The 13,731-nt window shown below is 44.8% G+C and overlaps 1 protein-coding gene across 1 annotated transcript in view; it reads left to right on the top strand.

Annotated features, from left to right (window-relative positions):
* The first annotated feature begins 11,769 nt into the window (after positions 1-11,769).
* Positions 11,770-13,731, top strand: part of LOC117350458 (alpha-2-macroglobulin-like protein 1) — a 29,284-nt gene continuing 27,322 nt past the window's right edge. Inside the window, exons 1-3 of the mRNA XM_033924751.1 lie at positions 11,770-11,880; positions 12,846-12,898; positions 13,252-13,272. Coding sequence (XP_033780642.1) covers positions 11,805-11,880; positions 12,846-12,898; positions 13,252-13,272 — 150 coding nt within the window. The 5' untranslated portion in view covers positions 11,770-11,804. The remainder of the gene's footprint in view (positions 11,881-12,845; positions 12,899-13,251; positions 13,273-13,731) is intronic.

The following is a 13,731-nucleotide window of genomic DNA, read 5'->3' as shown; positions in this document are numbered from 1 at the left end:
GCATATATTGGGTTAACATTTGCTTTCAACAAAGCAGAATTTTCAGAACGTAATGATCTTGTTGGTTGATAATTTCCTAAATGTGCCTTTTTCACTACATTTCTGTATTTGACTCACAAGTGAGTTTCACAGTTTTAACCCCTGCACAACAAAAGGTCATTGCGCTGGTCTCAACATATTTTGGGTTAACATTAGTCTTTAATAGAGCTCAGACTGCAGTGAAGGCAGTATCTCCGGAAGGACATGGGGTGGGGGTGATCCAAAGACGTGCTTCCAAAATGATAGAGTACTTTCTATACCAAAAAGTCTATGACAGTGGTTCCCCCCCAGCCAGTTGGGATTTCACGATATCCCTAATGAATATGCATGAGGCAGATTTGCATATAATAGAGGTACCGGGCATGCAAATCTGCCTCATGCATATTCAATAGGGATAGCTTGAAAACCCGACTGGCTGGGGGTCCCCCCAGGACAGGTTTAAGAATCACTGGTCTATGAGATGAAACCCAGTGCTGTTTGAAGGAGTGGGCAAGAGGAGGATCAGGCAAGCCATCACTTCTGTCCTTGCTATCACTAAGACCTTGTTTTTGGAAGCGGACTAGCTCCAAGAGTTCTCCAAGTCATCAGAGAGGGCTCTACCTAGGGTTACCATATAGCTCCAAAAAAAGGGATGTATTAAGATAGCTGAGTTTTACTTCCACTGAAAGCAATGGAAGTAAGGAGGTACGGATTGAGGCATCTGGGTTTTACTTCCACTGAAAGCAATGGAAGTAAGAAGGGACGGATTGAGGCATCTGGGTTTTACTTCCACGGAAAGCAATGGAAGTAAGAAGGGACGGATTGAGGCATCTGGGTTTTACTTCCACGGAAAGCAATGGAAGTAAGGAGGGACGGATTGAGGCATCTGGGTTGTACTTCCACTGAAAGCAATGGAAGTAAGGAAGAACGGATTGAGGCATCTGGGTTTTACTTCCACGGAAAGCAATGGAAGTAAGGAGGGACGGATTGAGGCATCTGGGTTGTACTTCCACTGAAAGCAATGGAAGTAAGGAGGGACGGATTGAGGCATCTGGGTTGTACTTCCACGGAAAGCAATGGAAGTAAGGAGGGACGGATTGAGGCATTTGGGTTTTACTTCCACGGAAAGCAATGGAAGTAAGGAGGGACGGATTGAGGCATCTGGGTTTTACTTCCACGGAAAGCAATGGAAGTAAGGAGGGACGGATTGAGGCATCTGGGTTTTACTTCCACGGAAAGCAATGGAAGTAAGGAGGGACGGATTGAGGCATCCGGGTTTTACTTCCACTGAAAGCAATGGAAGTAAGGAGGGACGGATTGAGGCATCTGACTGCAGTGGAGCATGATATTACTGCAGCTTAATAACCAATTGCTTGACATAGAAAGTTAGCCTTTTCCTCCCCTTAGGTTTGCCCTGTATCACCCAATACATTTTAGCTCTTTTGTGGATATGGAGACTTTTCATTCATTTCATTCTGCTAGCAAGACAGGTTTATAAAACTCATAGCATGCTTTACACACCCATCTTGCAGGTATTTCTGTGCATGAGATTCTTAAACAGCAATTAAAGGTCACTCACAGTATCACTAGGAAACTTTCAGAAACAGGGAATGAAGAAGCTTGCAACACAGAGCTTCTCCTTTACGTGCATGTATTATGAAAGAGTGAATGACAGAAAGATGGCAAAAGATCTCAGAAACGACATGCTCTTCAATATCTTTTTAGGACCCTTTCCAACTCTCCTCTAGTCCATGGACTTCACCTCATATGTTTACACAGGTGACATTCAGGTTCTATGCGAGTTAGATCCAACAGACCCTTCTCAAATACAAAATATCAGTAATACATTAGCACAAGTTACAGATTGGTTAGGCAATAGCAAAATGGAGGAGAGTGTGGCATAGTGGTTAGAACTACAGCCTGAGGTTGTGGGTTCAAACCCCAATCTGCTCTTGGTGACCCTGAGCAAGTCACTTAATCCTCCACTGCCCCAAGTACATTAGATAACATAACAGTACAATACACTTGAATATCACATAGTAGCATAACATAAACATAGTAGATGACGGCAGATAAAGACCCGAATGGTCCATCCAGTCTGCCCAACCTGATTCAATTTAAATTTTTTCTTCTTAGCTGTTTCTGGGCAAGAATCCAAAGCTTTACCCAGTACTGTGCTTGGGTTCCAACTGCTGAAATCTCCGTTAAAACCTACTTCATCCCATCTAAACCCTCCCAGCCATTGAAGCCCTCCCCTGCCCATCCTCCTCCAAACGGCCATATACAGACACAGACCGTGCAAGTCTGCCCAGTAACTGGCCTAGTTCAATCTTTAATATTATTTTCTGATTCTAAATCTTCTGTGTTCATCCCACGCTTCTTTGAACTCAGTCACAGTTTTACTCTCCACCACCTCTCTCGGGAGCGCATTCCAGGCATCCACCACCCTCTCCGTAAAGTAGAATTTCCTAACATTGCCCCTGAATCTACCACCCCTCAACCTCAAATTATGTCCTCTGGTTTTACCATTTTCCTTTCTCTGGAAAAGATTTTGTTCTACATTAATACCCTTTAAGTATTTGAACGTCTGAATCATATCTCCCCTGTCTCTCCTTTCCTCTAGGGTATACATATTCAGGGCTTCCAGTCTCTCCTCATACGTCTTCTGGCGCAAGCCTCCTATCATTTTCGTCGCCCTCCTCTGGACCGCCTCAAGTCTTCTTACGTCTTTCGCCAGATACGGTCTCCAAAACTGAACACAATACTCCAAGTGGGGCCTCACCAATGACCTGTACAGGGGCTTCAACACCTTCTTCCTTCTACTGGCTATGCCTCTCTTTATACAGCCCAGCATCCTTCTGGCAGCAGCCACTGTCTTGTCACACTGTTTTTTCGCCTTTAGATCTTTGGACACTATCACCCCAAGGTCCCTCTCCCCGTCCGTGCATATCAGCTTCTCTCCTCCCAGCATATACGGTTCCTTCCTATTATTAATCCCCAAATGCATTACTCTGCATTTCTTGGCAGCTGATAACTCTCTGATATTTCATTTTACTCTGTCTTGGACACTTAGATACAATTGCAGGCATTTATCGTGTTCTGGTATTTTGCTTATAATTCAACAGGCTTAAATTTTACCCTAACCTTATAAGTTTTTATCCTTTCCCTTTCCCCACCCGTTTCTTTCTTTTCCTTATGTTTCAAAAATTTGTTGCTCAGTCGGAAATGGTTTATGTTTGTCCTCACTCCCTTTATTTATTTTATCTATATATACTTTAATTGTAAACCGCTAAGATTTTAACCTTGGTTTTATAGTTGTGGTATATTAAATAACGTGAATTTGTTTACAAAGATAAAAGAAAAGATAGACTGAGCCCCCTGAGACAGAGAGAAAACTGTTTTGAGTGTAGTGGCAAAACTATAAAAAGGTGTGGGGGGGGGGGGAGGGAATGCTATAACCAGTGCCTAAATTTAGGCAATTGAAAAATTCAATCAGCATCTACCGATGCCTAAATAAAAGGCTGCTGGAATCGCAGCTAGGTAGCTGCTTTAGGCCATGGAACGCCAAAGTAGGCATGGCTAATGCCGGAAATGGCAGACGAGCTAAAGTAGCTACCCAGCTGCGATTCACACCACAATAGGCGGCTGAAATGTAGGCCTGGAAAACCCTGGCCTACATTTCATCTGCTTATCTTTGCCTAGACTGCACCAGCCAATCACGGCAGAGGAATTCCCCCCTCCCCAATCAGCTGAGCATTAGGAATTCCCCAAAGCCGCGATTCTATAACTGGCGTTCTTGGGTGCCAGTTACAGAATCCAGCCCTTAGTGCTAATGCAAACACTCTAGCTGGAGAATAGGGAAGATTCGCCTTTAACGGCGTTACTAAACTGGTTCCAGCCGGTTTGTATTTTAGTGGCAGATTCTCAGAACAGCTTACCATGACCTTTTCCGAGCAGTCTCCGATTCTACCATACAAATGGGCTCATCAATATTTAAACGAGCACTCCGGTAGATTCTTCATCATCGGCTGAGTGATTGTCCAAGTGTGGCGTCGGCTTTTGGCGAGCAAAACTCAGTGACTGGGGGTGCCGGTTTTTGTGCAAGCACTGTGAAAAAACACAAAAAAACTAAAAATTACAAGATACACATAAATTATAGTAGTTGGGGTTTTTTTTAGGGGGGATGGGGAGCAAAAGCACACTTCCTGATTGTGTGTATTAAAGGCATGCTTTATGTGTTTCTAAAAAAAGCAAAATGTTATGCATTCACATAAATACTTGAGGTTTTCCAGAAGTGAACATTTCGCCTATAAGAAATGAAGCTCCCGTATGAAGCTCTGTGTTGAGACATCTGTTGAAGATAAATGCTGGCTATTTATGCTTTTTCAATCATATTCTGAGACTGTTTAAAAGATTACTGATATGATATGAATCAAGGAAACTCTTCTATCTTGGCATCCCAAGTCCTGTAAATTTTCTTCCCACTTCTACCTCTAACCCTCTGTTGTAGTTCCTTCCTATTTCTCCTACTGTAAACCGCGTCGAGCTCTACGAACGTGGAGATGATGCGGTATACAAACCTAAGGATTAGATTAGATTAGATTAGATATGATAGTTTGAATCTAGCAAAAATCACAGATAGTGGAGTTTTTTATGACCAGGGATGTGTCATCTTCTTCAAACTTGTATTTGAAGGTAGACTGTCCAGAGGATTTGCATTTCTGTCTTATTCAATGTGACACTGAGGTCTTTTGATCCACTGTTTTTTGATTCTTCAGAGTCTCTGCTGGGCACGATGGACCTCAGGTCTGACCCGGCAGAGGCATTGCTTATGTGCTTAATAACTTTATTTTTGTATCCTGCCATGCACATTACTTAAAACAATCATAATAGAACGCAGATAATCGGGATAAGAATTTATCAAATAGGTTTTCAGTACTTTTCTAAAAGAATAGTAAGATAGTATTTATCTGAATGCATAACATTTTGCTTTTATGAGATTTAAGCATTCAGTTGTACTATATTTGGGGGTTTTTTCATGATAAAATCTGACATTATAAACAAATTACAAGATTTACCTGAATTATAGTAGTTGAAAGCTGATATTTGTATCTCCCTTCAACCAATAGCGCTGGCAAGCCTATTATGCTCCAATATGTGTGCTTACGATGCGCCTCTTTCGTGGTGGATTCACCAATCACTAACACCAGTAACTCATTTCAAGTAAATTTAGTGAACCTTCACTACTCTCCGCCAACCTCATTTGCATGAGAATGACTCACCTTTTTGAAATCTCTACAATAATGGCTACGACAGCGGCCCATCGGTTTTTACCGCAAAGCGTTGAGAATTTTCCCCAATGTTTGCATGTCATCATCCTCCCACGACATTCCCACCCCAATATGAAAAATAAGTAGCACACAATTAGCACAGGCTGATGGGCAAATGACTGCCTAACGCTTTAGCGCATTTTGTGGCAAGCCTTTTCTCACCTGTGTATTCACGCTAGGGCTTAGCGAACTTTAACGAAAGGATTACTCAGTCAATAAGTCCGTTGTTGAGCTGAGATGCAAATATCAACCAGCGTAGGAAGGGGAATTTGAGAACTGTCCCGGTGAGTTTGCTTGTTAGAAAGAGGCTCTTCTCTCTCTGGATGCAGAAATCGGAGGGCAGCGCTTTCCATGGGAATTTACTTCAATCAAAACAGAGGGAGGTGAGGGAAAGCCAAAATTTGCCATTTTTATGGAGTTTCTTTCTATCTGTGACAGGCACTCCATATTTTCATTTTCACCTATTTTTTTCTGGAGTTTTGGCCCTTATACAGTATATCTTTCTACCCCATACCAACCCATTTACTCAACTGTCTTCTACCCCTCCCCAAATCTGATGTAACCTCGCTGTCCTTACAGCACCTCTTGTTGTATACCGTCTTGAACTAAAAAGGTATGACGGGATATAAATAAAGCTATTATTATATGTTTCTTTACCACTTTGAGGCTAATTGGAAACATAGAAACATCATGGCAGATAAAGGCCAAATGGCCCATCTAGTCTGCCCATCCGCAGTAACCATTATCTCTTTCTCTCTCTCCACTTGCCTTTCCCAGGCCCTTTTGAATTCAGACACAGTCTCTGTCTTCACCACTTCTTCTGGGAGACTGTTCCACGCATCTACCATCCCTTCCGTAAAAAAGTATTTCCTTAGATTGATCCCGAGCCTATCACTTCTTAATTTCATCCTATGCCCTCTCATTGCAGAGTTTTCTTTCAAATTAAAAATTATTAAAGAGACTTGACTCATGCGCATTTACATTACGTAGGTATTTAAACATCTCTATCATATCTCCCCTCTCCCTCCTTTCCTCCAAAGAATACAAATTGAGATATTTCAGTCTGTCCCCATATGCCTTATGATGAAGACCACATACCATTTTAGTAGCCTTCCTCTGGACCGATTCCATCCTTTTTAGATCTTTTTGAAGGTGCGGCCTCCAGAATTGTACATAATATTCTAAATGAGGTCTTACCAAAGTCTTATACAGGGGCATCAATACCTCCTATTTCCTACTAGCCATATCTCTCCCAATGCAACCTAGCATCCTTCTAACTTTCGCCGTCGCCTTTTCAACCTGTTTGGCCACCTTAAGATCATCACATACAATCACACCCAAGTCCCACTCTTCTGCACATAAGCTCTTCACCCCCTAAGCTGTACCATTCCCTCGGGTTTTGGCAGCCCAAATGCATGACCTTGCATTTCTTAGCATTAAATTTTAGCTGCCAAATTTCAGACCATTCTTCCCAAGCTTCGCCAGGTCTTTCTTCATGTTATTTACACCATCCAGCTACTCTATTGCAGATTTTGGTATCATCCGCAAAGAGGCAAATCTTACCCGACAACCCTTCAGCAATATCGTTTGTAAAAATGTTAAAAAGAACAGGCCCAAGAACAGACCCCCTTGAGGCACACCACTGGCAACATCCCTTTCCTCAGAGCGATCTCCATTGATCACTACCCTCTGTCGCCTTCCACTCAACCAGTTCTTGACCCAGCCTGTCACTTTGGGACCCATCCCGAGTTCAATCAGTTTATTTATTAGACATCTGTGTGTAACACTGTCAAAGACTTTGCTAAAATCTAAATGCACTACATCCTCTATCCAATTCTCTGGTCACCCAGAGAAAGAAATTGATTAGATTTGTCTGACAAGACCTACCTCTAGTGAATCCATGTTGCCTCCGGTCCTGTAATCCACAGGATTCCAGAAACTTCACCATTCTGTTTTAAAAGCGTTTCCATTAATTTGCTTACCACAGAAGTCAGACTTACCAGCCTGTAATTCCCTATTTCTTCCTTACTTCCACTTTTGTGGAGAGGGACCACATCTGTCCTTCTCCAATCCTCCGGTACCACTCCCAACTCTAGAGACTCGTTGAAAAGGTCAGTCAGTGGAGCTACCAGAACTTCCCTAAGTTCCTTCAGCACCCTCGGATGTACACCATCCAGCCCCATTGCTTTGTCTACCTTTATTTTAGCTAACTCCTCAAACGCAACCCTCTGAAAATCGATCAGGGTCTATTACTCCTCCATCCCTATTCACGTGGCATTATCCAGAAAACGAACTGAAATCTGTAATTACAGGGGATTTTGCATAACTGGCTACAGTGTGGAGCAATATCTTGCACCATCCCCTCCCTTCCAGAAGGAAGAAGCAAGGTATGATGTAGGATTGCTAGATGACATTTCGAATGGGACTCATACCCTCCCTGACTTCCTTCTGCTGATGCCACTGGGCCATTCACCACAAATACACATCTGTTTCTCTACTTGCTTACGTGATATTCCACCTGTTGCATAACACTTCAAAGTGCTGCATTTCACAAACCAAAAGGGAGTCGAATGTCCAGGCTCCCTATTTGTTCTATTGAGCTCTAATTTTCAGGCTTTATCTCCCCCGCTTCTGAAGGATCCTGTGTCACTTTCCTGTCTTTCCACAATATTTTTTCTCATCACTCTTCCTTCCTACAGCATAGGGAACATGATACGCATAAATCCAGCTTTGAGGACAGACTGCATGGGACACAAAGGGGGGCTGGGGAGACTACCTATGTCTAGGGTTACCAGGAAAAGGAGGACGGATTAAGACATCCAGGTTTTACTTCCATCGTTTTCAATTAAAGCAAAACCCAGATGTCTTAATCTGTCCTCCTTATTTCCATTGTTTTTAATGAAAATAAAACCCCATGTGTCAATCTGTCCTTTGTTTTCTGGAGCCAAATGGTAACCCTACCTATGTCCCCAGTGGGCCTTAACTAATTAGGGTAGGGTTTGGACAGTCTTTCAGGTACAGCCCTTGGCTTCAGGCAGAATTTCTTTGCCAGGTTGAAATCTGGCTGAATTCCACCTACTAAAGGAATGTGCTATGATTTGCATAATGAGGCCCGAGGGGATTGGGTAAGAAGGAAGATGGCCCATTCTTTTACGGAAGATCCCAGACCTGCCCTCTTCATCTCTTCTGGAGTATATTAGAGTTGCTGCAGGAGAAGGTTGAGCAGGACAGAGGAAGAGAGAGAGAAACCTAGAAAGCTCCAAGATCCTGGTGAAGTTTGGAAGAAAAGGCTCCTCCGTGTCCTCCTCTCTCCCACAGGAAGCAGACATGAAAACCCGATCTGTCCTGAGCTGTGCGCTCGTCATTCTTACAGCCATAAAAATCTCTCCAGTTTCCAGCTTGTAAGACACCTTTCTAAAACCAGCCTTTGCTCCTGTATTGTCTTATTGGCATCTCATCATTACTAGTTGACTCCAGGACAACAAGGACAGGTTCAGCCAGTCCTGGTTTTCTCCCCAGTGTTTCTGGATGTGGCGTCACATAAGGGTCCGAGTAATCCAGTCTAGAGAGTGACAAAGGAACAAATTTGTCCCTGTCCCTGCAGGAACTCAATTTTCCCACCCCGTCCCCATGAGTTTTATCCCTGTCCCATTCCTGCTTTAACCACACAAGCCTCGAACACTTGATTTTAAAGTGTTTGAGGCCTGTACAGAAGAGGACGGAGCTTGCAGGAATGGGGCAGGGACTGGAAAAGAACTTGCGGGTATTTCACAGTTTGTGGTGTTTTTTCTGGGGTGGGGTAAGGACTCTAGTTCTTGGGTATCTCCAGTTGGGATGGGATTTTTAAGATATCTATAATGACTGTACATGAGAGAGAACCATGAATATTGCATCCAAATATATCTTTTGTATATTCATTGTAATTGTCTTGAAAGTGTGACATGAATGGATGTGCTTGGATAGATTGAGTCCAAGGAGGTAATAGAAGGATCCAGCTTTTGGATTTAGACCTATTTCTAATGTTTGGGAATTAACCTGGCCACCTTAGTGGGAGGGGGTTGGTTGAGAGGGTAGGCTACTTTTCTGGCTCTTTACCGGGGTCCCTTGCAGCTGCAGGAGTCCCCAATACTTCACTGTATCCCCACAATCACTCTGAAAAGCCAGCTGCCATGCATGCAGACATCATTCTAACACATTCCAAGTGAACAGATAACAGACTTCTGAAGGGCAGTTCATGAAACTCTCCATCGGCTGTGGTCACGCTTCCACCAGTGTAATCTCTCTCACCTGTTCTCCTCTGTCTCTGCTCGTTCCTTCTTTTTCAGGAAGTACCTGGTAACTGCTCCAGCGCTGCTGTCCTATCCCTCCACGCAGAAGCTCTGCTTTCATGTGAAAGAAGTGAGCGAGAGACTGCAGCTCCTCATCACTCTAGAGATTGGAGACCAGAAGCTGTCTTTGGTGGACAAGGTTTTCCGAAATGATCTCACTGGATGTGGGGATTTCCAGGTGTGAACCTAGAAGACTTGGTACATAGGGGATGGCAAGAGAAGCCTTCACCTTATCCTTAGAATATTCTTATATAAGGGACAGTGAGGAGAATGGCGTTTCCATCCTTCATATAGAATGATATGATGCAACTTACATTTGAGGGGATGTGAGTGAGAGTGAGCTAGAAGCTGAGTGGATGTGTTTATGGGGGTCAGTGACGTGTCTCTTTCTGAATACTGAACAAATTTGACAGCTGTCAGTAGATCATGAGGCGTTTAAGAAATTACTGAAGAGGCATTTATTTTGCAAGATGAAATACGGGCAGTAAGAAACTTGTTTTGATGAAAGTGCTGGTCACTTATCTTGTTTCTTCTATATGTATTTTATTATCTACTAGTGTTTAAGCCCGTTACATTAACGGGTGCTAGAATATATGTCTGTCTGTCTTTCTTTCTGTCTCTCTCCCTCCTGCTGTCTATCTTTCTTTCTGTCTCTCTCCCTCCCGCTGTCTATCTTTCTTTCTTTCTATCTCTCTCCCTCCCGCTGTCTATCTTTCTGTCTGTCTCTCTCCCTGGCCCCCTTTTCTGTCTTTCTTTCTGTCTGTCTCTCTTTCTCTGGCCCCCTGTCTGTCTGTCTGTCTTTCTTTCTGTATCTCCCTGCCCGCTGTCTGTGTGTCTTTCTTTTATTCTCGTGCACTGCCTGCCTGTCTTTCTGTCTCTCTTCATGGCCCCCTTCTGCCTCCTCCCCAAAGCAAACCAAGATTGCTCCCTGGTAGCATTCCCCCCCCTTCCCTATGCACCCACCCCTTGCCTGCTCCCCCTGTCCTACAGTAGCCCTTCTCCCTTCCTTTTACCTTCCCCCTGTCCAGCAGCATCCATTCCGTTCTCCCTGTCCTGCAGTAGCCCTTTTCCCTCCCCCCATCCAGCAGCACCCCTTCCCTGCTCCCCATCCTGTAATAGGCCAGCCATCAGTAGCGTTTCTCATCCCTCCCTCCCCTCTCCTCCCGGGTCTCACACAGCCATAGGCAGGAAGCGACGTCAGCAATGGGTAAAATCGGTGCTGCAGGCTCCTCTTACGTGCTACAAATCAAACCGCCATAGACTCCACCGCCGCGCGCAAGTACCGCACATAGAACACGGCCACAGAAGCAGAAATCACGGCAACAGGGATCACACCGTTTCAGCAGCGCATGCGTGGGTAAGGGTTTTATTATAGAGGATGTTTATATTGTGAGCCGCCTTGGGAAAGATGGGTTATAAATAAAATAAAACAACTCCACCCCCCAAAAAAAACCCAAAACCTTTGTCTTCAGCTAGACTGTAAGCTCCATGGCACAGATGATCTTGTCAGTGCGTTTCTTCTGTGCCTGGTAGTCTTTTATCAAAATCTGTTACAAACAGGAAAAGAATGCCAGACCAAAATAGATATATGCCTGCAAAGAATAATATTGTAAAGTAGAGACCACGGTATAAATACCCTTTAAGGACCCTCCCCCAATGTCAGGACAAAAAATAGGTTTTTAACAATCTCTTAAGATGTTCTCTGATTTAGAAATGATTACTTGTAATTGTAGTAGACTTTGCGTGTATAATGGAGCCTTTAAGAAATAGGTGATCAAAATAGACAACCCCGGTGCACCCACTGTGGCTACTTTTACCCCCTGGCTTTGCACTAGTGATCAAACTCACGCAGGCTGGTACCTGATGGTTGACATACTGAAAGCAAGATGCAAGCTCTACTGTAAGAAAGAAAACAGGTTATTGGCTTATGTAGATGGGGGCTGATACTTGGGGTACTAAAGTCCTTGCATGTCTGTGGGAGGGGCTGGGGGATCTGGTGATTTTTATCCCTTTTCACCTGTAATAGCTCCTTCCAAATCTCTCCTCCTCAAAGGTCCCAGCTCCTCTGGAAGGCTCAGAGCAGGTTGCAGCTCTTCGTGTTACCATTGGAAAGTTGGAAGAGAAGAAGATGGTCCTTATCCAGAGATCCAGTAATGGGACCTTTGTTCAGACAGACAAACCGATCTACAAACCTGGAGAGACAGGTAAGAGGAAGGGACAAAGTTTTACACAATGCCTGTCGCCTCTAGCGCTGGAAGGCTCAGGGGATGAACAGAGGGGTACAGAGCCTGTCACCTCTATGACTGGAGGGCTCGGAGGGGGGGATGGATATAGGGGTACAGAGCCTGTCACCTCTAGGACTGGAGGGCTCGGAGAGGGGGGGATGGATACAGGGGTACAGAGCCTGTCACCTCTAGGACTGGAGGGCTCGGAGGGGGAATGGATACAGGAGTACAGAGCCTGTCACCTCTAGGACTGGAGGGCTCGGAGGGGGGAATGGATATAGGGGTACAGAGCCTGTCACCTCTAGGACTGGAGGGCTCAGAGGGGGGATGGACACAGGGGTACAGAGACTGTCACCTCTAGGACTGGAGGGCTCGGAGAGGGGAGGATGGATACAGGGGTACAGAGCCTGTCACCTCTAGGACTGGAGGGCTCAGAGGGGGGGATGGATATAGGGGTACAGAGCCTGTCATCTCTAGGACTGGAGGGCTCGGAGAGGGGGGGGATGGACACAGGGGTACAGAGCCTGTCACCTCTAGGACTGGAGGGCTCAGAGGGGGGATGGATACAGGGGTACAGAGCCTGTCACCTCTAGGACTGGAGGGCTCAGAGGGGGGATGGATACAGGGGTACAGAGCCTGTCACCTCTAAGACTGGAGGACTCAGAGGGGGGATGGACACAGGGGTACAGAGCCTGTCACCTCTAGGACTGGAGGGCTCAGAGAGGAGGAGATGGATACAGGGGTACAGAGCCTGTCACCTCTAGGACTGGAGGGCTCAGAGGGGGGATGGACACAGGGGTACAGAGCCTGTCACCTCTAGGACTGGAGGGCTCGGAGGGGGGGATGGATATAGGGGTACAGAGCCTGTCACCTCTAGGACTGGCTTTGACGGACGTTTCTGTAGTTTTTGTAGGCATCACCACTTCTTTCTTTCTGCATTCTAGTGAAAGTTCGCATTGTGACTCTGAGCAGCACGTTCATGCAGATTAATACACAGGTAACGTGTCTCTTACCTTTTAATGAAGGGCTGAGGTGTCATCTTTCTCTGCCTCTTGCCAATTCTAATAGAAACTCCCCTTCGGTGAGCTTCTGGCCGATGTGTGAGCAAACAGGTTACAACTGTGCAGTATGGGTGCGGGACTCCCATGTCTGAGTCCGGCCCTGTGGAAAGAGCTGATCTTGTATAAGAATAACTCTCTGAAAGATCCTCATGAAGTCTCTAACCATTCCCAGTGGCTATACAAGGACGATAAACAACTCAGGCCTAGTCTCATACTTATTTAATGTACAGCGTTATAGAATGATAAGTAGTAGCTGTCCCTCTGATTGTGTCTCTCATTGTCTTGGCAGTATCCGGTGGTGAAGCTTCAGGTAAGTGTCATGTATCTTTCTGCACTGAATGGTTTTCTTAAGTGAATCTCTCCTTCATGCAGTGGGATTTAAAATCCTGGCTAGATTCCCTGACCTGAAATATCTGAGCCCACTGTGAGGTGCAAATTCTATAAGGGCAGTTGTGTGCATAGCTTAGGCTAGACCAACTCAAAAACTGGTGTAAATACTCGCACTTAAATTATTATATTCTTTAACCTAACCTTGCCCCCCCCGCCCTCCCCTTTGAAGTTGTGCACTCCTGGAATTTGAGCATGCAACTTATGGAATACTGTCTCAGGGCAGTTACGCATGTAATTCCCAATTCTAGCCAATAACTGGCCTTAAGGCCAGTTAACAACTAATTAATTCATTATGTTGTGTGCAACTGACCTATAAAATGCAGGAACAAATTTGCATGCTAGTTGGAAATTTGGGCATACAGCTATCTAGAATTAGGGG

The sequence above is a fragment of the Geotrypetes seraphini genome, chromosome 16 (assembly GCF_902459505.1).
Source record: "Geotrypetes seraphini chromosome 16, aGeoSer1.1, whole genome shotgun sequence".
Classification (NCBI taxonomy): Eukaryota; Metazoa; Chordata; class Amphibia; order Gymnophiona; family Dermophiidae; genus Geotrypetes; species Geotrypetes seraphini.
Note: the sequence above shows the minus strand (reverse complement) of the source record. Positions and strands in the feature narration are given on the sequence as shown.